The sequence below is a fragment of the Bos taurus genome, chromosome 3, assembly GCF_002263795.3.
Source record: "Bos taurus isolate L1 Dominette 01449 registration number 42190680 breed Hereford chromosome 3, ARS-UCD2.0, whole genome shotgun sequence".
NCBI lineage: Eukaryota > Metazoa > Chordata > Mammalia > Artiodactyla > Bovidae > Bos > Bos taurus.
The window spans coordinates 59,782,290-59,809,026 of NC_037330.1; the positions used below are offsets into that span (position 1 = coordinate 59,782,290).

Sequence of the window (26,737 nt, forward strand, 5' to 3'; positions counted from 1 at the left end):
AACACCATCACATTGCGAGTTAGGGTTTTAAAATGAATTTGAGGGGGACAAACATTCCATCCATAACAGCCAAGAAACTAAGCTCTCACACCAAGACGTGCTGCGTTTGGCAACTGTACTACCCTTTCTGAACCTGCCACTTTCTAAGGTGGTTTAGAGGATGCTCACTTTCCTGGCCTGCTTCTGTCACATGGAAGGGCAGAGCCTACCCTATGGAGATTTAAGGATGTGGCCATTCTTTTTCTCTCTCAGCTGCTGTGACCTAGAAGTGCCTAAAAGGGTCCTGTGTTTGGGCTGGGGGTAGCCTGTAGTCTTCCCATCAGGGATGAATGTGGTGAGTGACTGCTGACTGCTTGGGGTTCGTTTCCAGGAAGATCACTGGAGGTGAAGCACTGAAGGCCTCTGAAGCATGGTGATGGAAGAGGATAACATAGCAGAGGATCCTGATCCTCAGTCCTCATGAAAAGCACAGCAGCTGCTGGTCTTGTCAGCCTGAGTCTGGCCAGTGGTTGCTTCCTTGCAAAGTTTACCTCCTTTAATGAGAAGAGGAAAGATATGAGATTCAAAGTAGGAGGAAGATTCAAGTCACTTCCAGAGAATAATTCAAGGCAGATTCTTTTCCTTTCCAATCACCTTTCCATAAGAATGAAGTAACTTGAGCATCTAGACCATGCTTGCAAAATTCCACTCCCTCAGGAATTCATTTCTCAGGCTCCAGAGTTGAAGAAACAAGACGGTGTTCCTTTTCTCCCTTGAAGGACTTCTGAATGAGATGCTTTGGGGAACTGTGTCCCCTTTTGACTCCCATGTCACTGGTGCTAGACTGATGTCATTCCTGGGAGAAAGGGCCTGCTCCTGGGCAGAGCTCAGAGCTTGCCAGTTCCATTTCAGAGTCTGAAAGGCCCAAAGAATACCCTCCACCCCCAGTCTGGGCCATCTGTATCAGGAGTCTGAGCAAAAGCTCCTTCTGAAAAATGCTTTTGGGCAGCTGGGAATCTGGCCAAGAGACCTTTTAGCTCAGTTCTTTTTTTTGTTAACCTTTCATAATACTATTTAAATTTAATTTTAGAAGTGAGTTATTCAACTGCAATGACACAAAGGGACATTATAACATTAGACCAAAACAAAATAGGTTTCAGCTGATCAGCCTTCCACTCTCCAACCGCAGTTATTTCCCCCCACAATTTTATTATAAAAAATTTCAAACATGAAGTTGTAAGAATATTATAGGGAGCACCTGTATTGCCACCACCTAGATTCTACAATGATTATATTCCATGCTTATTGTATCATATGTCTATCCATCTACTCATCCCTCTATGCAACTGTGAGTCTGTATTCTGATGCATTTCAAAGTAAGTTGCATCATCAGTATACTTCTCCCCTAAATACTTCAGTTTGTATACCATTAATTATTTTTTATAGGTCTTTACTTTTGAGGAAACATTTACTGGCTGTGTAATACACAAATCTGAATCATCTGCATATGTTTGTGCATAAGCAGTGACCAATGCATATACCCATAACCCAAAGCTTTATCAAGATGCAAAATGCTACCATCCCTCAGAAAGTTCCCTCATGCTCCTTCCTAGTCATTCCCCTTTCCTACCTACCCAGACGCGAGCACTGTCTGATTTTTTTTCTATCATTAGTGTATTTTCCTGTTTTCATCCTTTATCTAAACAGAACTGCTGTGGTCTAAATGTGTTCTCCCCCAAATTTGTATGTTGAAACCAACCCCACAATGGATCTTGAGGGTATTAGTAATGATATTAAGAGGCGGGCCCTTTGGGAGGCAATTATTAATAGATGATGAGAACAGAGCCCCCATGTATATCTGTGCCTTTATAAAAGCGGGCCCAGAGAGCTTGCTCATCCCTTCCTCTGGGTGAGGACACAGCAAAATGATGGCTGCCTAGGAAGTGGGCCCTCACCAGACACCCAGTCTGCTAATGCTTTCATCTTAGACTTCCTACCTGTAAAATATGAGAAATAAGTATTGTTTATAAGTTACACAGTTCATGGTATTTTTGTTATAGCAACCCACATGGAATAAGACAAAAACCATTCAGAACAAGCTCTTTTATGCAGAGCTTCTCTCATTCAGCATAATGTTTTAAGACTCATCCAAACTGTTGTGTGTATCAGTATAGTTCATTTTTCTTTATTCCACTGTAAATTCTGAAAGAGATGGGAATACCAGACCACCTGATCTGCCTCTTGAGAAATCTGTATGCAGGTCAGGAAGCAACAGTTAGAACTGGACATGGGACAACAGACTGGTTCCAAATAGGAAAAGGAGTACGTCAAGGCTGTATACTGTCACCCTGCTTAGTTAACTTATATGCAGAGTACATCCTGAGAAATGCTGGACTGGAAGAAACACAAGCTGGAATCAAGATTGCTGGGAGAAATATCAATAACCTCAGATATGCAGATGACACCACCCTTATGGCAGAAAGTGAAGAGGAACTAAAAAGCCTCTTGATGAAAGTGAAAGAGGAGAGTGAAAAAGTGGACTTAAATCTCAACATTCAGAAAACGAAGATCATGGCATCCGGTCCCACCACTTCATGGGAAATAGATGCAGAAACAGTGGAAACAATGTCAGACTTTATTTTTTTGGCTCCAAAATCACTGCAGATGGTGACTGCAGCCATGAAATTAAAAGATGCTTCCTCCTTGGAAGGAAAGTTATGACCAACCTAGATAGCATATTCAAAAGCAGAGATATTACTTTGCCAACAAAGGTTCGTCTAGTCAAGGCTATGGTTTTTCCTGTGGTCATGTATGGATGTGAGAGTTGGACTGTGAAGAAGGCTGAGTGCCGAAGAATTGATGCTTTTGAACTGTGGTGTTGGAGAAGACTCTTGAGAGTCCCTAGGACTGCAAGGAGATCCATCCAGTCCATTCTGAAGGAGATCAGCCCTGGGATTTCTTTGGAAGGAATGATGCTAAAGCTGAAACTCCAGTACTTTGGACACCTCATATGAAGAGTTGACTCATTGGAAAAGACTCTGATGCTGGGAGGGATTGGGGGCAGGAGGAGAAGCGGACGACAGAGGATGAGATGGCTGGATGGCATCACTGACTCGATGGATGTGAGTCTGAGTGAACTCCGGGAGTTGGTGATGGACAGGGAGGCCTGGCGTGCTGCGATTCAAGGGGGTTGTAAAGAGTCGGACACGACTGAGTGACTGATCTGATCTGATGGCTAGACCACAGTTTGTATATTCACTCTATTGATGGACACTTGGGCTTCTGGTTTTGTACTATTAGGAATAAAGCTACTTGAACAGTGTTGTGCAAATCTTTGGTGGACATATGCTTTCATTTCCCTTGGGTAAACACTCTGGAATGAAGCTGCTAGATCATGGGGTAGATATATGAGTGTTTTTTTACACTCCCACTAACGATGTAGGAGAGTGTGGTTGCTCTATATCCTCATGAACATTTGCTATCAGTTTTTCTAATTTTAGCTGTCCTGGTGGGTGTGAAGTGATTTAAGCTGTTATTCTGGCAAATTTTCCAAATTAACAAAAAACACATATGCAGGGATAAAGTTGAAGAAAAAAACTGGCTGAAGGAAATCTAGAGATTAGATTTATTTATGATATTAGAGAAGTGTACTTGTCTATATATGATATTAGATATTTATTAGAAAACAAGATATATATCTCATTAGAAAACATGATATTAGAAAACTGCACTTATCCAAACCTATCTTGAGAGAGAAAGAAATGGCTAAGGGGATGTGCAAGAAGCAGCGAAATGTATTGCTCAGTTTATAATTCTCTCAATTACATTATAAAATTAGAAAAGTGAACTGAATGCTTAGAAGACTGCAGACTTCATTGACAGGGAAATGGGAACTCTGTGTTTTCCTACAGAGCTGGTCTGGTGGTGATCACATGTACCCTGATTTGCTTCCTCATGGTCAAAGCCCTTTGAGAACCATCCCTTGCAGTGCTGGCCCAGCCTGGAAAATGGAACCAGGAATCACCCAGACAATTGGGAGGGATCCCCTGCTCTTCTCTCCATCTCTCCAGTACCAACACTGGATCTGAGTGAGGGAATTCACATTTGGGGGGCATCAAAGTTGGGCCAGCACCTACCCTAGGCACCGTGCCTTCACCCTTTAACTCTCAAAATACCACCCTAGGCACTGACAGCCTGGTATTACAGATGTGAAAACATGACTCAGAGAGTCATAACAACTTGCCTGGGATCACAAAGAATTATAAGAAGCAGGATTGAAATCCAAACCCTGTGTTCTTTCCATTCGACTTTGCTCAGCACCCAGCAAGCAAATTGGAGGAGGCTTAATTAACAGCTCAGGTGGTGCAGAGGCCAGCAGCAGACAGAAGTGTGTCTCTCTGCCAGATTCACCCCTCATTTTCCTCTTTTTTCTGTGTTCTGCTTTCTGAGATGCAGATGGAGATGAGACTTGGACCTCCTCTCTATAGCTGCGCCCATGTCTCTGTCTCAGAGCTTGGGTTTTCCTCTTGCAGGAGGGAATCATTAGCTTGTCACTTCCATACTTCCCTTCCCCACCCTCTCAGTTTCCCGGGGGCTGGGGTGACCTGGAGCATCACTGATCCCTCACTGCTCTCTATGCCTTTCCTTCTCAGTCCCTTCTGCTTGTTGTGGGGAAGGGAGGCAATCATGTTCATTGTGTATTTCTCTAGATTGAGTTACCTGTTCCTGAAATGCACTAGCTTGCTCCTCAAATCCTGCCATTCGGAAGTAATTGACAACATCCATTACGGCCCAGTCTGCAGGATCCGGTGGCCTCCCGTTCTCCATGGAACTGCAAAATAAAATACCAATCAGGATGGCTATCAGGGCAGAGCATGCTCACGACCGTGTGTGGCCAGGTCCCCACTCGGTCTCCCGGGGGCAGGCCTGGGTCAGCTCACTGCAACCAGGGGCCCAGACCCCATGGTACATGCTTCAGGACCAGAATCATTCTTGTGTTTCTTGGGTTCAGAAGATCATTGCTCTCACTGGCCCAGTCACTGCTTTTTCTATAAACCTTTAATATAAAGTATTCCCTCATGTATTGTTTTTTAATTTAGAGATATTCGGAGTGGTCCAGTGACTTCTGGCAGCCCAGAATATCATATTCACACTCCTGAACTAAGAATACCAGACCTTCTACAATAAGGCCCCAGCACATCACCACTTTCCCCACCCCCATCCCCATCTAGAGCTAAAGCCATTCCCCAACAGCCATGTCCTTCACGTGCTGTTCCAGCCACTGAGGGCCCCCTCAGCTGTCTCTGAAAAAATCCTATCCTTCCTACTGGATCAAATGCCACAGTCCCTGTGAGGCATTTTCTGCTCCACCTGAAAGTGTATTAGTTATAACCGCCTCTGAGTTCCAGACCTCCATTCTAACTCCTATCAGAGCACTTTCCACATTGTATTATACTCTGCTATTAGACAGTCTCTAGACTTTCTACTAAAGTGGGAGATGTGGGCTGAAGATGTACATTTGGGTCTGGACCAGTTCTCACTTTATAATTCCTTGCATCAACCAAGTTGTTAGGAAGTCACTCAATGTTCAGGCAACTAGATATTGATCAAGCATTTGTTTGAGAGGGTATCTGGGTAACCTCACTGGATTTGGAGAGGAGAGGAGGAAAGGTGGAATAGAGAAAGAGTGGACCTGCAGTTACTGTGTCTCTGCTTATTTCCGTGTTTCAAGAGTACTTGTTTGGATTTCTCTACGCCTTGTCCACGGTGATTCTTCTAGAGTATACATCCTATCACATTGTCCCCTGCTTCCAAACTTTCAAAGGCTTCCCATTGCCCTTTGGATAAATTCCAAATAGCTTCACCTGGCTTAGGAGGTCCTTCAGGACCAAGCCCTCTCCTAGTCCTCCAACTGGGAATACATTTGGTGAGTAAAACAGAACAGTCCTTACTTTGTGAGCACACAGCACAGGGGGAGTAGACACTGACTCACAATCATACAACCAAATGCATAGCCATGCAATGCAGCTAAGGATGGGTACTCTGTCCTATGGCAGTGGGAGGGCCTATGAGAAGCTTTCTTGTGGAAGTTTCTTTTCAGGTAAGGTCTAGAGAGCAGCCAGAAAGTTAATCATATGAAGAAGTCAGGTAAAGATGATTTCAGGCTCTCTGACAGGAATACATACAGAGAGCCATGTTGGTCTTGGATGTCGCATTGAGGATTCTGAAAGCAATGGGATTTGTTAAATGGTCTGAAGTAATGGGCGTGACCTGATCTGACTCACATTTCTGGAAAAAAGAGTATTGGAGAGGAGCCAGAGAAGACAGGACCAAGTAAGAGCTCATGGTGACTGAGACTATTGTAGAAAAGGAGAGAAACATATGGATTTAAAAAGTATTTAACCAACAGAATCAGCAACAGCTAGTGGTGGACTAGTGCATGCATAGATTCAAGGGATTAGATCTGATAGACAGAGTGCCTCAAGAACTACGGACAGAGGTTCATAACACTGTACAGGAAGTAGTGATCAAAACCATCCCCAAGAAAAAGAAATGCAGAGAGGCACAATGGTTGTCTGAGGAGGCCTTACAAATAGCTGAGAAAAGAAGAGAAGCAAAAAGCAAGGGAGGAAGGGAAAGATATACACAATGAATGCAGAGTTCCAGAGAAAGGCAAGGAGAGATAAGAAGGCCTTCTTCAATTAACAATGCAAAGAAACAGAGGAAAATAATTGAATGGGAAAGACTAGAGATTTCTTCAAGAAAATTAGAAATAGCAAGGGAACATTTCATGCAAAGATGGGCACAATAAAGGACAGAAACGGTATGGACCTAACAGAAGCAGAAGAGATTAAGAAGAAGTGGCAAGAATACACAGAAGAACTACACAAAAAAGAATTTTTCATGACCTAGATAGCCACAATGGTGTGATTACTCACCTAGAGCCAGACATCCTGTAGTGCAAAGTCAAGTGGGCTTTAGGAAGCATCACTATGAACAAAGTTAGAAGAGGTGATGGAATTCCAGCTGTGCTATTTCAAATCCTAAAAGGTGATGCTGTTAAGGTACTACACTCAAAATCCCAGCAAATTTGGAAAACTCAGCAGTGGCCACAGGAATGGAAAAGGTCAGTTTACATTCCAATACCAAAGAAAGGCAAGGCAAAGAATGTTCAAACTACTGCACAATTGCACTCATTTCACATGCTAGCAAGGGCATGCTCAAAATCCTCCAAGGTAGGCTTCAACAGTACATGAGCCAAGAACTTCCAGATGTCCAAGCTGGATTTAGAAAAGGCAGAGGAACCAGAGATCAAATTGCCAACATCCGTTGGATCATAGAAAAAGCAAGAGAGTTCTAGAAAACATCTACTTTTCCTTCACTGACTATGTTAAAGCCTTTGACTGTGTGTATCACAACAAACTGGAAAACCCTTAAAGAGATGGGAATACCAGACTACCTTACCTGTCTCCTGTGAAACCTGTATGCAGGTCAAGAAGAAATAGCTGGAACTGGATATGGAACAATCAACTGGTTCCAAATTGGGAAAGGAGTACATCAAGGCTGTATATTGTCACCCTGCTTATTTAACTTATATGCAGAGTACATCACGTGAAATCCTGGGCTGGATGAAGCACAAGCTGGAATCAAGATTGCTGGGAGAACTATTAATAACCTCAGATATGTAGATGATATAACTGTTATGGCAGAAAGCGAAGAGGAACTAAAGAACCTCTAGATGAAGGTAAAAGAGGAGAGTGAAAAAGCTGGCTTAAAATTCAACATTCAAAAAACTAAGATCATGGTATCTGGTCCTGTTACTTCATGGCAAAAGATGGGCAAATGATGGAAACAGTGACAAACTTTATTTTCATGGGCTCCAAAATTTCTGCAGATGGTGACTACAGCCATGAAATTAAAAGATGCTCGCTCTTTGGAAGAAAAACTATGACAAACCTAGAAAACATGTTAAAAAGCAGACATATTACTTTGCCTACAAAGGTGTGTCTAGTCAAGGCTATGGTTTTTCCAGTAGTCAAATATGGATGTGAGTGTTGGACCATAAAGAAGGCCGAGAGCTGAAGAATTGATGCCTTCAAACTGTGGTGTTGGAGAAGCCTCTTGAGAGTCCCTTGGACAGCAAGCAGATCCAACCAGTCCATCCTATAGGAGATCAGTCCTGGGTGTTCACTGGAAGGACTGATGTTGAAGCTGAAGTTCCAATACTTTGACCACCTGGTCTGAAAAGCTGACTCACTGGAAAAGACCCCGTTGCTGGGAAAGAGAGAAGGCAGGAGGAGAAGGGGATGACAGAGGACAAGATGGTTGGATGCATCATCGACTCAACGGACATGAGTTGGGCAGACTCCGGGAGATGGTGAAGCACAGGGAAGCCTGGCATCCTGCAGTCCATGAGATCGCAAAGAGTCAGACACGACTGAGCAAGTGAACAACAAAGTACCTGCACGCTCAGTTGCTTCAGTCGTGTCCAACTCTTTGCAACCATGTGAATAGTAGCCTGCCGGGCTCCTGTGTCCATGGGATTCTCCAGGCAAGAATACTGGAGTGAGTTGCCATGTGCTCCTCCAGGGGATCTTCCCAACCTAAGGACTGAAGCCATGTCTGCTATGTCTACCTGCATTGGCAGGCGAGTTCTTTACCAGGAGCACTACCTGAGGAGCCCAGTGGTGGACTAGACATGAGAACTAAGGAGATGAAAGTGTCCTGTAACTGGCTGGATGGTGGTAACTTCACTTAGACCACACCCCCAGGTTTAGCTGGACACACTGAGTGTGGGGTACCATCTACATCCAAGTTGAGATTTAATGCGGAATATGGGTCTGGAGCTCAAAGCAGACAAGTGGGAGTCAGAGTGTTCAGATGGCATTTGAAACCTTGGGAGGGGACAAGGAGAGAACTGAGTCCAAGAACTAAGCTTGGAAACATTCAACATTCAGTGCAAATTGAAAAGATTCATGTTACTTTCAATAGAAATAAAATTGCCCAGAGTCTGTGCATTTCTGAAAGTCTTCAAATATCTAGAAGTCAAGGGCTGAGCTGTACCTCTGCCTCACCCTCAGAATAATGTCTTGCTCATAGTAGAAACTTAAAATATTTGATTAAAAAAATCTAGATACATGGTGTAGATGATCTTATTTGCAAAACAGAAATAGAGACACGTGTATAAAACAAAGGTGTGGACACCAAGGCTGTAAGTGGGGCGTGGGATGATTTGGGAGATAAAGACTGACATGTATACACTACTGATATTATGTATAAAGTAGATAACTAATGGGAACCTACTGTGTAGCTCATCAAATGCTACTTAGTGCTCTGTGGTGATCTAAATGGGAAGGGAATCCAAAAAAGGGGATACATGTATATGTATGGCTGTTTCACTTTGCTGTACAGTAGAAATTAATACATTGTAAAGCAATTATACTCCAGTAAAAAGTAATTAAAACAAGAATAACAACAACAAAATTCTCTCCTAAAGAAAAAGGAGTCACTAGTCAATGGCTCCTGCTACTGCTGCTAAGTCGTTTCAGTCGTGGCCGACTCCGTGTGACCCCATAGATGGCAGCCCACCAGGCTCCCCCGTCCCTGGGATTCTCCAGGCAAGAACACTGGAGTGGGTTGCCATTTCCTTCTCCCATGCATGAAAGTGAAAAGTGAAAGTGAAGTCACTCAATCGTGTCCGACTCTTAGCAACCCCATGGACTGAAGCCCACCAGGCTCCTCTGTCCATGGGATTTGCCTGGCAAGACTGCTGGAGTGGGGAGCCATTGCCTTCTCCATAATCAATGGCACGTGTAATCAATTACTTATTAACACAACACTTAATTTAAAAACAGAGTCAATGCTTACTAATTAGAGGTACGGTCCCTTTTGGGCATAGAGATCGTAAATCTGTCAGTACTGCCCTTGTGTGCACACACTCATGTACTTGCTCACTCACACATGCCACATGTCCCTCACCTCACCCTGATTCCCCACCCCCACCCCCACAACACTTTCCTACCATTTAGGCAAAACACATGGGGAAAAACTATTTTTCATCCTAACATTCTTAACATGTTAGGGTGTTAACATGTATTTTCAAATTAAAGCTGCTGCTGCTGCTGCTGAGTCGCTTCAGTCGTGTCTGACTCTGTGAGACCCCATAGACGGCAGCCCAACAGGCGCCGCCATCCCTGGGATTCTCCAGGCAAGAACACTGGAGTGGGTTGCCATTTCCCTCTCCAATGCGTGAAAGAGAAAAGTGAAAGTGAAGTCGCTCAGTCGTGTCCGACTCTTAGCGACCCCATGGACTGCAGCCTACCAGGCTCCTCCATCCATGGGATTTTCCAGGCAAGAGTACTAGAGTGGGGTATTATCATGCTGGGATTTTCCATCATCCTATCAGCATAAGCAGTCATGAGCTGACATTGAGGACTCTTTTCTAGGTACCATTTACCTTCCCTCTCTTGCTTAAGATAGGCTTGAAAAAATGTTTGGAAAGGAGTTCATTGTTCTAAAACATTTTTTAGGCTTTTTAATCAGCTCACTTCTAGCAGTAAGCACAGTGACCCATCCAATACACTCTTAAGTGCCCCCAGAAAACATCTGAATTCACCATCCCTGTGGCTATCTTCAATTAGCTGCCTTTATTCATTAAGAAGAGCTATCAAATTGTGATAACAAAATATCAGTTCAGTTCTGTCACTGAGTCGTGTCCCATTCTTTGCGACCCCATGGACTACAGCACGACAGACTTCCTTGTCCATCACCAACTCCCGGAGCCTACTCAAACTTATGTCCATCGCTTTGGTGATGCCATTCAACTATCTAATCCTCTGGCATCCCCTTCTCCTCCTGCCCTCAATCTTTTGCAGCATCAGGGTCTTTTCCAATGAGTCAGTTCTTCACATCAGGTGGCCAAAGTACTAGAGTTTCAGCTTCAGCATCAGTCCTTCCAAAGAATATTCAGGGTTGATTTCCTTTAAGACTGACTGGTGCATCTCCTTGAAGTCCAAGGGAGTCTCAAGAATCTTCTCCAACACCACAGTTCAAAAGCATCAATCCTTCGGAGCTCAGCTTTCTTTATGGTCCAATTCTCATAACTATACATGACTACTGGAAAAACCACAGCTTTGACTAGATGGACCTTTGTTGGTAAAGTAATGTCTCTGCTATTTAATATGCTGTCTAGGTTGGTCATAGTTTTTCTTCCAAGAAGTAAATGTCTTTTAATTTCATGGCTGCAGTCACCATCTGCAGTGATTTTGGAGCCCAAGAAAATAGTCAGTTACTGTTTCCATTGTTTCCCCATCTATTTGGCATGAAGTGTTGGGGCCAGATGTCATGATCTTAGTTTTCTGAATGTTGAGCTTTAAGTTTTTCACTCTCCTCTTTCACTTTCATCAAGAGGCCCTTTAGTTCTTCTTCACTTTCTGCCAGAAGGGTGGTATCATCTGCATATCTGAGGTTATTGATATTTCTCCCAGCAATCTTGATTCCAGCTTGTGCTTCATCCAGCCCAGCATTTCACATGATGTACTCTGCATATAAGTTAAATAAGCAGGGTGACAATATACAACCTTGAAGTACTCCTTTCCCAATTTGGAACCAGTCTGCTGTTCTATGTCCCATTCTAACTGTTGCTTCTTGACCTGCATACAGATTTCTCAATAGGCAGGTCAGGTGGTATGATATTCCCATTTCTTAAAGAATTATCCACAGTTTTTTGTGATCCACACAATCAAAGGCTTTGGCATAGTCAATAAAAGCAGAAGTAGATGGTTTTCTGGAACTCTCTTGCTTTTGCGATGATCCAATAGATGTTGCCAATTTGATCTCTGGTTCCTCGCCTTTTCTAAGTCTAGCTTGAATATCTGCAAGTTCACGGTTCACTGGCTGTTGAAGCCTGGCTTGGAGATTTTTGAGCATTACTTTCCTAGTGTGTGAGATGAGTTCAATTGTGAGGTAGTTTGAGTGTTCCTTGGCATTGCCTTTCTTTGGGATTGGAATGAAAACTGACCTTTTCCAGTCCTGTGGCTACTGCTGAGTTTTCCAGATTTGCTGGCATATTGAGTGCAGCACTTTCACAGAATCATCTTTTAGGATTTGAAAGAGCTCAACTGGAATTCCATCACCTCCACTAGTTTTGTTTGTAGTGACGCTTCCTAAGGCCCACTTGACTTCACATTCCAGGATGTTGGCTCTAGGTGAGTGATCACACCATCGTAGTTATCTGGGTCATGAAGACTTTGTTTTGCATAGTTCTTCTGTGTATTCTTGCCACCTCTTCTTAATATCTTCTGCTTCTGTTAGGTCCATACCATTTTTGTCATTTAGTGTGCTCACCTTTGCATGAAATATTCCCTTAGTGTCTCTAATTTTCTTGAAGAGATCTCTAGTCTTTCCCATTCTATTGTTTTCCTCTATTTCTTTGCATTGATCACTGAGGAAGGCTTTCTTCTCTCTCCTTGCTATTCTTTGGAACTCTGTGTTCAAATGGGTATATCTTTCCTTTTCTCCTTTGCCTTTACCTTCTCTTCTTTTCTCAGCTGTTTGTAAGGCCTCCGCAGACAACCATTTTGCCTTTTTGCATTTCTTTTTCTTAGGGATGGTCTTGATCACTGCCTCCTGCACAATGTCATGAACCTCCGTCCATAGTTCTTCAGATATAATGCCTTGAATCTATTTCTCACTGCCACTGAATAATCGTAAGGGATTTGATTTAGGTCATATCTGAATGGTCTAGTGGTTTTCCCTACTTTCTTCAATTTAAGTCTAAATTTGTCACTAAGGAGTTCATGATCAGAGCCACAGTCAGTTCCTGGTCTTGTTTTTGCTGACTGTACAGAGCTTCTACATCTATACATACAAATATTATATATATATATACATATTATATATTTATATATATATAATATATATACATACAAAGTATGCTACATTGTAATTTTAGGATGGGAGCCTTTCCTGATTCTTATTCTGCTGGGATATGACATCATCACTTCCTCAGTTCTGAAATATTCTTGAGTACTAGCATCATAGCAGAGAACAAAGGCTTTGCAAAAGTGCTGGCAGCCTACCATGAAGAGCAAGAGTAATGAGGAAAGTCTCCTACTTAGGGCGAGGGGATCCTTACAAAAGAATCTAGGGGAACGTCTGATCCACTTAAGTTACAGCTGATTAGCTCAAAAGACAAAGTAACATAAAAATCACAATGTTAGACCACACACATCTTGAAAGGAGAAACTGTCTCCATCTCTGCATCTCTCCAGCACCCAGCACTGGTTGGACTGGAATATACAGTTGATACACAGCAAAGATCTGTTACATTAATGGACTAACATCCAGAGGATACTTACAGTCTACAATAGGCTTTTCACTTATAACCTATTGTCAGTCTTCTAGCTCCTAGTAAACTGGCTACTGTGACCTGATTTTCAGGAAACTAAGGCTCAGAAAGGTTAAGAACTCACTGCATATCACATAGTATATAAAACCAGGATTGAATTCCATACCTGTTTGTCTCCATATCAATTCTTTTTCCAGCCCATACTTACTGATACAATAAATGTTTACTAAAAGCCTACTGTCTTCTCAGTGCTGTGCTTAGAGACAGGTTATGAGGATAGGCACGCATATCCTTCACGGAACCGGCACTCTGGTGAGGGGAAGCAGACATGTAAACAGCGTACTCTAAGTGTTAGAACTGGGGGAATGAACTGGTGCTTCTGAGGATGCATGCACCGGAGGGCCTGGAGAATGCTGCTTGACTAGGATACTTGAAAATTTTTAATGCAATTCTGAAAGGCATCACTTGCTTCAAACACACACTCAGGTCCTCCCTGAGAGGAGAATTGTCTGCAGAATTGTCCAGTGGTTTCAGCAACAGTATTAAGAAGAAACCTAGAGGTGGTCCAAGGCCCATGATGGTGGGGGTTCAGGAGGCCAGAGTGCCAAGGCCAGAAAAAATGATGAGAACATTTCAGAGGATGGATTTAAGCGTCACCTTTCCCCACTGGGAAAGCCATATGTTTCCTCAAGGACTGTTATTTGTGGCCAAACTCAGATGCTCTGTTCCCTTTTAAATGGGCCATTCTCTTCAAATCTTTTCTTATAACAAACATGTCCATGTCAAACTCCAGGAGGAATTTAAATGGTGCTGTTTGAAACAGCTCCCAGATGGTGGTTCCCTTTGTGGCTGCTAATTTTGCTAATGAAATGAGATGGCAGATATAACAGTTCCATTATCATTTGGTATTTATTATTATTGTCACAGCAAAATATTTCCTAGAATACAATGTAAATATAAAGATGATAAATTCATGAATATTTTTCCAGGCATGGAGACTTTGAAAATATATATATGCATTTTTCCCTTATTATAAAAAAGACTAGCAAGAAATGAACAGCAGAATTTGTCTCCAGTCCCATCACTTATTCGAATCAATGTTCCCATTTAACACTGTCTCCTTTCAGTCCCTATGCATATGATTGGGAACATCATGTATGGATAAGAATTATATCATGCATGAATACTTCACACTGGGAACTGATTATCCCTTAATTAAACAATCACCTCACTTTTAGAGAGAGCTAAAGAGACACAACTGTGAGGACAGAAATGCAATAAATAACAAATTTGGCAGATACATGCAGATTATGACCTTATGGTGAATGTTTTCATGTTGGCACATGATAATTTGAAGTGCTAGCAGCAGAAGTGCCCATTCCCCTTTAATTTTATTCGTGGAAACAGGTGAAAAATATTCGAAACTCTTTCTTGGAATTTAGTGTGTATATTTTACGATAGTTATGCTTTTATAGATTCTGAAGGTTGATAAGACCAGAAGGAAACTCTGGATAAATACAGCCCATATGGGATTTCAAAACCCTGTTATACCTATTAATTGCATTTCAACTTTAAAGTTCAGAGCGAAACTTACTTTCTATTAGTTAATATATTACGGTGACATTTATTTATCATGCTACTCCTTTTATAAAGCTATTTCTCAATGTTACTTGCGTTTCCACTCAGAAATACACTTGAACTTTGTACTATTTTGATCTTGATAACTTACTTTTCAAATTATATTAACCTACTCTTTGGTCATATCTTAAAACAGCCTTTGGCTAAAAGCAATATAAATTTGATCACAATAAATCAACACTGATCTCTTGGCCTATGGACATAGCTAAGGATGAAGCAACCAAATGAGCTTTCAGTTTATCTCCATTTTTTTTTTCTCCCTCTCCCTTCATCCTAACAAGTAGGTATCTGGCTTAAAGACAGCCAGACAAAGAGACAGGATGATTTAAAGTTTCCTGACAGGACATTTTTCATTTTTTAATATCCAGCTACATAAGAGTTGACTGCATTTCACTGCATACCCAAGCAACAAAAGTACTGAAAGAGCAAATAGCTCTTCTGTATATTTGGCACTCAGGGATTTAATTCAAACATAACTTTCCAGGCTTCTTTCCCATTCCAAGTTTGTACTGAAATCCAACCAGTCAACATCCTGGACCTTCCCATATCCACAGCTTTGGTTATGCTACTCAAAACCCTGTTTGTTCAGCTTTTAAGGGTTAGAACTCTACTTATTTAAAATAGATACTGGTTAAACATCTCCTTTCTAATAAACTCAATCAATCTTTTATTCCCATCATCAATTAAGTTTCACTTGCTCACGATGAGTCTGGCACTTAAGGCTTGGGAACTTGCAGTCTAGTGAAAAGGAAAATCTCAAGTCAGCTGCATGATGAAGAACGGTTTTAACATGTTCCCTGCCTTATTACAAAGAACAGTTAAGGAAGAAGAGGAATGGAGGGAGGGAGGGAGGGCAGTGTGAGTCAGGCTGTGTTAGGTGTGTGGAGCCCTGAATCCAGAGCAACACCAGGATCAGGTCCCAGGAACAGGGAGGTCAGTCTTCCTGCATCATTTCTTTCCTAAGAGACATCTTCCCTCAGGCTCATGCGTTTCCTCTGAAATCACAGGGCACTCTGTCCTTGGCATTCCTCTGCTAGGAATGTCTCCCAAACACCCCACTTCATTTTTCTGAAAACAAATCTGCCTTTTCCCCCACCTGTTCTCAACTTCCTAGTACAAATAAAGACCTCTGACCTGGAGGAAATAAAGACATTCCTCTCAAGAGGATTCCATGCATTTTTGTATTTTATTTGCTATCAGATACAATTCACACCCACATTCACACTACACATAAACATAGGAATGTTTCATACTCCCGTAATAATATTAAAGACAACTGCATACAGACGGCCTGCAGAGCTCCCCATCCCTGCTCTGAGCCAGGCACAGTGGTCACTATTCCAAAGGACTGACTGTGGCTTTAATGCTTTAACAAACTCGGTTTTCCTTTGTAGGAATATCAGTAGCACACCAGAATCTATGTAGAAAACAGCAACCCTTCAAGCTACTAATGTATAGAAGATATATAATGCATGTTTGTGAATTCTGCTGACTTTGATAGGAACTCCTTGTTGTTATCACATTTAAAATATGATGATATGATTAGCTGACTCTAAGTTTTGCTCATCTTACTCTTTTGAAATGTATACTTCCTTAAGGTAGCTATTTACAATGCACAAATGGTAAATTGAACAGATTCAATCCTTAACCCAAGTTGTCATTTATTTAAGGGAATAACCAAACATAACCAAACTTTTATCATAAGAAAATATGTTAAGACTGAATTGTGTCCACCTGACCCCCAAAATTCCTATGCTGAAGTCCTAACCCTCAGTGTGGGCAGGGGCTTTTCGTAGATAGAGCAATTAAGGTTAAATGTGGTCATGAGGGTGGGCTAACAGAAGCAGAAGAAATTAAGAAGAGGTGGCAAGAATACACAGAAGAACTGTACAAAAAAGATCTTTATGACCAAGATAATTATGATGGTATGATCACTCACCTAGAGCCAGACATCCTATAATGTGAAGTCAAGTGGGCCTTAGAAAGCATCACTATGAACAAAGCTAGTGGAGGTGATGGAATTCCAGTTGAGCTCTTTCAAATCCTGAAAGATGATGCTGTGAAAGTGCTGCACTCAATGTGCCAGCACATTTGGAAAACTCAGCAGTGGCCACAGGACTGGAAAAGGTCAGTTTTCATTCCAATCCCAAAGAAAGGCAATGCCAAAGAATGCTCAAACTACTGCACAATTGCATTCATCTCACACACTAGTAAAGTAATGCTCAAAATTCTCCAATCCAGGCTTCAGCAATACGTGAACCGTGAAATTCCTGAAGTTCAAGCTGGTTTTAGAAAAGGCAGAGGAAGCAAAGCTCAAATTGCCAACATCCGCTGGATCATCAAAAAAGCAAGAGAGTTCCAGAAAAACATCTATTTCTGCTTTATTGACTATGCCAAAGCCTTTGACTGTGTGGATCACAAGAAACTGTGGAAAATTCTGAAAGAGATGGGAAAACCAGAACACCTGACCTGCCTCTTGAGAAACCTATATGCAGGTAAGGAAGCAACAGTTAGAACTGGACATGGAACAACAGACTGGTTCCAAATAGGAAAAGGAGTACGTCAAGGCTGTATATTGTCACCCTGCTTATTTAACTTATATGCAGAGTACATCATGAGAAACGCTGGGCTGGAAGAAGCATAAGCTGGAATCAAGATTGCTGGGAGAAATATCAATAACCTCAGATATGCAGATGACACCACCCTTATGGCAGAAAGTGAAGAGGAACTGAAAAGCCTCTTGATGAAAGTGAAAGAGGAGAGTGAAAAAGTTGGCTTAAAGCTCAACATTCAGAAAACGAAGATCATGGCATCTGGTCCCATCACTTCATGGGAAATAGATGGGGAAACAGTGGAAACAGTGTCAGAGTTTATTTTTTTTGGCTCCAAAATCACTGCAGATGGTGACTGCAGCCATGAAATTAAAAGACGCTTACTCCTCGGAAGAAAAGTTATGATCAACCTAGATAGCATATTGAAAAGCAGAGACATTACTTTGCCAACAAAGGTCCGTCTAGTCAAGGCTATGGTTTTTCCAGTGGTCATGTATGGATGTGAGATTTGGACTGTGAAGAAAGCTGAGCACTGAAGAATTGATGCTTTTGAACTGTGGTGTTGGAGAAGACTCTTGAGAGTCCCTTGGGCTGCAAGGAGATCCAACCAGTCCATTCTGAAGGAGATCAGCCCTGGGTGTTCTTTGGAAGGAATGATGCTAAAGCTGAAACTCCAGTACTTTGGCCACCTCATGCGAAGAGTTGACTCATTGGAAGAGACTCTGATGCTGGGAGGGATTGGGGCAGAAGGAAAAGGGGACGGCAGAGGATGAGATGGCTGGATGGCATCACCGACTTGATGGACATGAGTCTGAGTGAACTCCGGGAGTTGGTGATGGACAGGGAGGCCTGCCATGCTCTGATTCATGTGGTCACAAAGAATCAGACACGACTGAGCGACTGAACTGAACTGAAGAAAAATAAAACTACCAATTACAAGTATCACTATCAACTACCATATATTCTCTGATTCAAGAATCCATACATATAGCACTCTGACTTATCCTACCAAATATATCCACAGAAGGGTTACGACATCAGATTCTGATTAGAAAGGTCATGTTGCATGTCTGAATTAGTGGCTCACTTTCCCCCTCTCCTCTCCACTCCCCCCTTCTCCTTTCTGTTTCTCTTTTCTTCTTCCTTCTTTTTTCCTCCTTCTCTCTCTCCCTCCCTCCCTTTCTTCCTTTCTTTCTAACAAACTATCTGTTAAGAAGTATTTGATATTTAGCCACTTAAATGTCTTGGGAGCTTTATTTTATTCTCCCATGTGTTTAGTAGAGTGGAATCTTACATTGAGATCACTCTCTGTTCCAGACTGCTATTCCCTGGAAAGAACAGTGTGCCGGGAACCCTCACTCAAGCAGGTAGACTCAAGCAGTATGGTTGTGGAGTCTGGTTGCAGCAAGCTGGTTGCAATCTCCTCCTTGCTTTTAAAAAACACACATCTAAGGACTGCTGATTATTTACTTGACAACACAAAAGGACAGGAATACGAGTAAATGAACAAAAGCTGAAGCCAGTGATCAGATGCACAATTACTTCTAACAGCTTCCTCTTCCTCCTTCCCTAAGGAACCTTGCAGGACTTCCAGGCAAATAAATAAATATCCTGTGAAGTTATTTATTTAACCCTGGATGTGACTGATTCCCTTAGAATTAGATGCCTGACTGATATGTGGGTTGCTATACACATAAACATTGCTGGATTTTTTTTTAATGAGGTAAGTAATGGTAGCTATTGTTATTTTTGTTATATGAAAGGTCTCTTTAATAATTCTACAATGAAGTCAGAGTTTTGAAATTTGGCATGTTAGTCACTCAGTTGTGTCTACCTCTTTGCAACCACATGGACTGTAGCCCACCTGAATTCTGATGTCTGTGGAATTCTTCAGGCAAGAATACTGGAGTGGGTTGCCATGCCCTTCTCCATGGGATCTTCCCAAGCCAGGGATCGAACCCAGGTCTCATGTATTGTAGACAGATTCTTTACCATATGAGCCACCAGGGAAGCCCTACCTAAAAATTCTAGCAATACCAATAGAAATTCTAGTAATACCAATAATAATTTCTAACGTTATCCTAATATCTTACTTCTATCATTCACTTCCTAATCTTGAATTCACATTAAGAATGACAACTTCTTTAAATTTAATAATTAGCTTAATATTTAATAGTTAACAGTCCTCAGAGAGGGCTATTTCAAAAGTTAGTATTAATGCACATATGGCCAATTAATTAATGACAAATGAGCCAAGAATATACAAAGGGGAAAAGATAGTCTCTTCAATAAATGGTGCTGGAAAAACAAGAGGATGATGTGCAAAAGAATGAAACTGGAACACTACCTTATACCACATAGAAAAATTAATTCAAAGTGGGTCAAAGATTTGAATGTAAGGCCTGAAACCATAAAGCCTGTAGAAGAAAACATAAGTGGTAAGCTCTTTGACATCAGTCTTCGCGATGATTTTTTTTTTTTTTTTGGATCTGACTCCAAAAACAGAGGCAATAAAAGCAAAAATAAACAAGTGGGACTATATTAGACTAAAAATCTTCTGCAGAGCAAACAGAACCAACAAAGTGCGAAGGCAACCTACTGAACAGGAGAAAATACTTGCAAATCCAAAATACATAAAGAATACATATAACTCCACAGTAAAAATAAATATTAATAAACAATCAAATTTAAAAACGGGCAGAGGATTTGAATAGACATTTTTTCCAAAGAAGATACGCAGATGGCCAACAGGTATATGAAAAGATGTACTGAACCATTAATTATCAGGGAAATGCAAACCAAAACAATAAGGAAGTATCTTATGCCCTTTAGAAAGGCATAAGAAAAAAACAAGAGATAACAAATGCTGGCAAAGATGTGGAAAGGGAACCCTTATGCATTATTGGTAGAATTGTAGTATGGAAAATAGTAGGTAGGTTCCTGAAAAAAATTAAAAACAGAACTACCATACAATTCAGCAATTTTGCTTCTGGGCATCTAACTAAAAGAAAGAAAAACACTAAATCCAAAAGATATAGCTCCCTCACATTCATTACATCACTATTTACAATAGCCTAGACATGAAAGCCATCTGAGTGTCCATCACCAGAAAATAAAGAAAATGTGGTGTGTGTGTGTGTGTGTATGTGTATGTATATATATATATATATATAGAATATAATAGTATTCAGCCATAAAAAGGAAGTCTTGTCATTTTTGACAATATAAATTGAATGTGAGGGCATTTTAAATGCCCTCTGCAAGTCAAATAAGTCAGCCAAAGACAAATACATAATCTCACTTATATGTGGAATCTAAAAATAAAATATTCAAAAAAAGTAAATCCAAAACCAAAGATACAGAGAACAGATTGGTGGTTGCCAGAGGTGAGGGGAGGGGTTGCAGAGCACTAAATGGGTGAAAGTGGTCAAAATGTACAAACTTCCAGTTATAAAATAAGTAATTCATGGGGATGTAACATTCAGCATGGTGACTATAACTAATAATACTGTACTGTATATTCAAAAGTTGTTAAAGACAGTAGATCTTAAAAATTCTTATCAGAAGAAAAAACTTTAACTGTGTATGTGATTCATGTTAACTACAGTCATCGTGGTGAACATTTGAATTATCGTGGTGAATAATGAATTATTATGTGGTATATTTGAAACTGATACATTATATGAAAATTATATCTCAATGTTTAAAAGCTAGTATTTCAATATTAAAGTGAGTTGAAAACTTTCCAATATTCATTACTAAGAAAAGTATCACTTTACTAATTATAAAAGAAATGTTAGTTACAAAATTTAGTCTTTGCTTCATAATAAAACAACCAACTGAACACAAAGGCAGAAGAAGACGGTGAGATACATGAGCAAGAAAAGGCATGATTTTAATAAGAAATAGCTTCTTTTGAAGGTTGCTAAGCTTTGTTGCTGTGAGCATTCTATTGCAGTAGAGCTTCTCCACCGTGGGGTGAGGGGTTGGTGGTGGTGGGGAGATAAACCACTTGAAAAGCTGCTAACTTACTAAAAGCATCTATTGTGTGTGGGAATATTAGTTCCTCCTCCCTCCTAGAAGAAAAGGAAAAAAGGGATAAAAGACCAACTGATGAAAAATGGAGTAATAAGACTAAATGAATGGGGAAAAATATTCACATGTATACTTGTAAGTTGTATAGATACGCACATACATGTGAAACACCTAGAATTTTTTATAATTTATTGAAAATTCTACATGATTAAACATAGATCAATAGCAAGAGTGTCATGTACCAAAGTTTTGATTAATTCAAAATCTGTGATTCTGAAATCCATAAAAAAGAGAACATTATGATCCCATTTGTTCAATAAAAGTTTATGTCTCCATATTCATTGGGCTTCCCTGGTGGCTCAGACAGTAAAGAATCTGCCTGCAATGCAAAAGACCTGAGTTTGATCCCTGGGTCAGGAGGATCCCCTGGAGAAGCGAATGGCTACCCACTCCAGTATTCTTGGAGTGGTATCCTGGAGAGTCCTTGGCGGGCTTGGAGCTTGGCGGGCTGCAGTCCATAGGGTCACAAAGCGTCGGATATGACAGAGTGACTAAGCACAGCACACATATATATGGATACAGAGAGCTCTATATAGAAACTGTCTAGAAGAACATACCCCAAACTATTAAGATGGCTCCCTCTTAATTATTTAATTATTTTAAAACTTAATAATCACCATGAATCCATCATGCAAAATAGAAGCTATAATATTTTTTTAAAAAACTATAATCTTGACAATGCTTATATCCATCCCACCCCTGCATCCCTGACCTGAGGGAATCATCCTCCCCAACCCCATATTCATTTAACCTTTCTCCCCATGCATGTGTGCAAGAGCTTGTTTTGGCTATAACCTGTGCAATATTGTAGCCTCTAAACACAGGTGGCTGTTGAGCATTAAAAATCCAACTAAGAAATTGGGTTTTTCATTTTAACTAGTTTAAATTTAAAAACCCGAATTAAAGTAAATTGTGTTTCTGATCAACACAACTTTATTGTTTTGGTGTGATAACATTTCCCTTTAACCATTGCAGTGCCTAGAAACTACTTTGAAGTTCAATCAGATGCAGCTCTCTTTCTCTAGTTTTACACATAAACACATGGCAATCCAGTTGGCATCTATACATTGATTCAGGATAAATGATCTTTTCTATGCACCCATGTGATATTGTAATGTGTTTGATGCCGACAGCACAGGTTATAAGACTCTCTTTGTATGTTGTAATTGGTAATTAATAATCTTACAATTTTAATTGCAATAAAATATTTTAGTTAAAAGTAAGTATGGATACATTTTAAAATGTAAAAAGGAGGCATACCACTGATGCAGAATCAAAAGGAGATGCAGAAACTAGCACCAGAGTCAGAACAGTAAAGAAAAAAGGAGCCCGACTCAAAGTATATTGGAAATTTCATGATGAACAGCAATTGCAATTCGTTGGAGCAGAGCAAAAGGAAAAAAGCTGTTTATGGTAACAATAACCCTGTGTACGAGACAGCAAAAGAGACACTGATGTATAGATCAGTCTTATGGACTCTGTGGGAGAGGGAGAGGGTGGGGAGATTTGGGAGAATAGCATTGAAACATGTATAATATCATGTAGGAAACGAGTCACCAGTCCTGGTTCGATGCACGATACTGGATGCTTGGGGCTGGTGCACTGGGACGACCCAGAGGGAGGGTATGGGGAGGGAGGAGGGAGGAGGGTTCAGGATGGGGAACACAGGTATACCTGTGGCGGATTCATTTCGATATTTGGCAAAACTAATACAATATTGTAAAAATAAAATTTAAAAAAAAAAAAACACCCAACCTAAGGGAAAATACCAAGACAAAAAAAAAAAAAAAAGAAAAATGGATAAACATTAAGTGACATTTTTAGCAAAGACATAGTGAATTTGGTAACTTGCTTCTCAACAGTCAAAAAGAGCTAATAACATTAGACACCTGTAATCAAAATTCAACATCCAACAAAACATTTTGAAGTGATTTTAAACAGAATCTGAGCTCATAAATTTGCCCAGCTATAAACAACTTGGATTCTAGCACAAAAAAAGAACACAGTTTTTTCAATAGCTATGTTGTTATATTCAGTTTTTAGAATATTATGATAAAATACTAAAAAGGCAGTTCATCAAAAGTGAGACATTTTTCAATCATGCCATCAAACAATTGCCCGAAGAATGTAAGATCTTTTTAACAGTATCTAAGATCGATTGGTTCAAATTTGGAAAAACACAACTACTTTTCTTTAGCTGTAGATGAGTAGTGCAACATCAAAAGTGAAAAGTGTTAGTCACTCAGTCATGTCTGACTATTTGTGACCCCACCGACTGTAACATGCCAGGCTCCTCTGTCCATAGACTTCTCCAGGCAAGAATACTGGAGTGGGTAGCCATTCGCTTCTCCAGGGGATTTTCCTGACCCAGGGATCAAACCCGGGTTTCCTGCATTGCAGGCAGACTCTACCATCTGAGTCACAAGGGAAGCCCATAACATCAAAGACACTGCCAAGTTCATACTTGGAGTCTGCTTTATCTCAGAAGACTTCCAAATTTAAGAAGAAATGTTATCAATTTATGGCCTGAAAAACTGAATTCCTATTTAAATATTTTAAATGTTTTATATTTGTTGAAGAATAACTTCAGCTAGATTTGAAAAAATTAAATCCTATCCTGGTAGATGGTACTTCAGCCACACTAAGTTTAAAAAAATCTGGTTTTAATATACTTTTAAAACAGGAGACGTATTTCATTGCTTCATTCTACTGTATGATACATGTGTTCGGTTTTTTGAAGCGGACTCCTGAAATGTGTCAAGAATGCCATTGTTAAATCATTCCATAAATATTTGTAAATGCCACAGATCAATGCCGAACAATGGAACTCTTAAAAGAAACAGAGCACATTTAAAGATCTGTGTTCTTTGCCAATACTCGTTAAGTTATAGAAGAAATATACAAAGACTTATTGTATTGTTAAGTACAATTCAAGATTTCATTAAAACAAAAAATGCTTTCCAAATATTCAATAATTAAAGACAAAAAATGGCAGAGAAATTCGTATTTTCTCATTGATATATCAGACTACATGTAAATGAGATTAATTTGAAGCTCCTAAAAAAGGAAATGCTGATTTGTAACCTAGGTAAAGAGGCACAAAATTTTGTGTTGAAATTGTAACTTTTCAGAGTATAATAAAAATAATTTTACACATCTTTCTAACATAAATCAATTTGAAGAGAAATTTGAAGAATGATTTATTGGATAAATTTATATGTCTTATAAATTTATGTAATACACTTTTGAATTTAATGCTAACAATATGATTTTTTTGAGTATCAGCAAATTTAACTTAGTTTTGAAAGGATACGCTATTGCTTCCAAGTCAAGTCAAATCTAAAATAGAAGAACCAGGAACTTCCCTGGTGGTCCAGTGGCTAAGACTCCCGGCTCCTAATGCAGGGGGCCCAGGTTCGATCCTTGGTCAGGGAACTAGATCCCACATGCCACAGCTAAGACCTGGTGCAGACAAATAAATGAACAAAAAGGAAATATACAAAATAGAAGAAGAACAAGTTGTGTCAATGTACACAAATGTATTAAAGGAAAATAATTTTTGGTACTTGATTCATTTATTGAGACTTTTAAGAATTATTTAGGTATGTGATTCTACTTTTTCAATCACAAATTTTATGAAATCTAATAGAGATCAAATATTTATAATAAAATTTTTCCATCCAAACTGAAACATACTCTAACTGTAAAATATATAGTGCACTGATAAAATTTAGCACAGAAATATAAACTATTTCATTAATAATGTGCTATATTGACTACATTTAAAAATGATAACATCCTGGGTATTTTCAGTCAAATATAAACTATATTAAAATTAATTTCATCTGTTTAAATATGACCACCAGAAAATGTTAAATTACATCTATGGTTCAAATGTCATTTCTAGTATATATCTGGCACTAACATATATCCAGAAATGGACTTGAGTTATAAAATATTTCATGGTTCAACACTGGAAAATAATGCCAAATTGTTTTCCAAAGCCACTGGACATCAGCATCAACACTACCAGAGAACATGTTAAAACACAAGTTCCCAGGCCTTTGGGATGTACCGAACAGAAACTCTGGAGGTGTGGCCCAGCTGCCTGTATTTTAACATGCCCTCCAAGTGATACAAATTCACTTTGAGAAACACTGCCTAGCATAACTTAGAACAGACTTATGATATATCTTATACTTAGAAGAAATATGCCATTTTGAAAAGGGAAGTCCTGTCTTTGTTAAGTTATGGTCATAGTATTGAATGTTTCCATCATTTACAAATCTTGGGTACTTAGGCTTCTATAGCCCCCTGGGAGTGAGAGCTGTGCCTCTGGTGAAAGAGACTGAAAGCTACCTTTGAAAACCTAGTCACCCCAGTGCAGAAGAAAGGGCTCAGGCTTCAATGCCAGACTTTAAACCTAAATACCAACATCAGGACTTATAAGCAATGAACTCTTAGAAGGTCTTTTACCTCCTGGAGCTTTCGTTTTCTCCACTATAAAATGGGAATTGTAGCACATACCTCAAAATATGGTTGTGAGGATTAACAAGGCTCACACAAAGTGCTAGACACAGAGAAAGGACTCCATAAACAATAGCCTTGTAAAACTAAAGCTCTGAGCAGTAGCACACGGCCAGTGAATAGGTCATTATCCTAGGCTTCTTTGGAAATGATCCTTTGTGAAGTACATTGTCTAATAAAGCAACTTTATTTTCCATGCCTGGAAAACAAAATGGAAGCAACTGTGACCCCAGTTTGAGCAGATCTCAGAGAGAGCCTTAAGACTCTATGTTTTAGGGATTCAGTATTATAATCTAACTCTATCTTGGCCAACAGGTTAGCCAATAGCCACTTGCTATATCAACTGAGACTGCTATTTCTGATCAAGGTGGAGTCATGGGGCCCAGAACTACACTTCTACCTAAAACAACTAAAAAATTGACAAGATGTATGAAACTGGCACTCAAGGCACTGGACACAGGCAGTAAAGAATAGTGGTCCCTGAAGGGTGGGAATAAGCATGGTAGCCCTGGCCACTTACTGCCTGAAGAGAGATTTTAGGCTGTGCCCGGGTGCAGAGTTCCAGAGAGGAGACAGCTACAGAGAGGGAACTCTGGAG

The 26,737-nt window shown here is 40.1% G+C and overlaps 1 protein-coding gene across 1 annotated transcript in view; it reads right to left on the reverse strand.

The window, feature by feature from the left end:
* Positions 1–26,737, reverse strand: part of SAMD13 (sterile alpha motif domain containing 13) — a 52,728-nt gene that overhangs the window by 15,240 nt on the left and 10,751 nt on the right. The window contains exon 3 of the mRNA NM_001434819.1: positions 4,699–4,810. Coding sequence (NP_001421748.1) covers positions 4,699–4,810 — 112 coding nt within the window. The remainder of the gene's footprint in view (positions 1–4,698; positions 4,811–26,737) is intronic.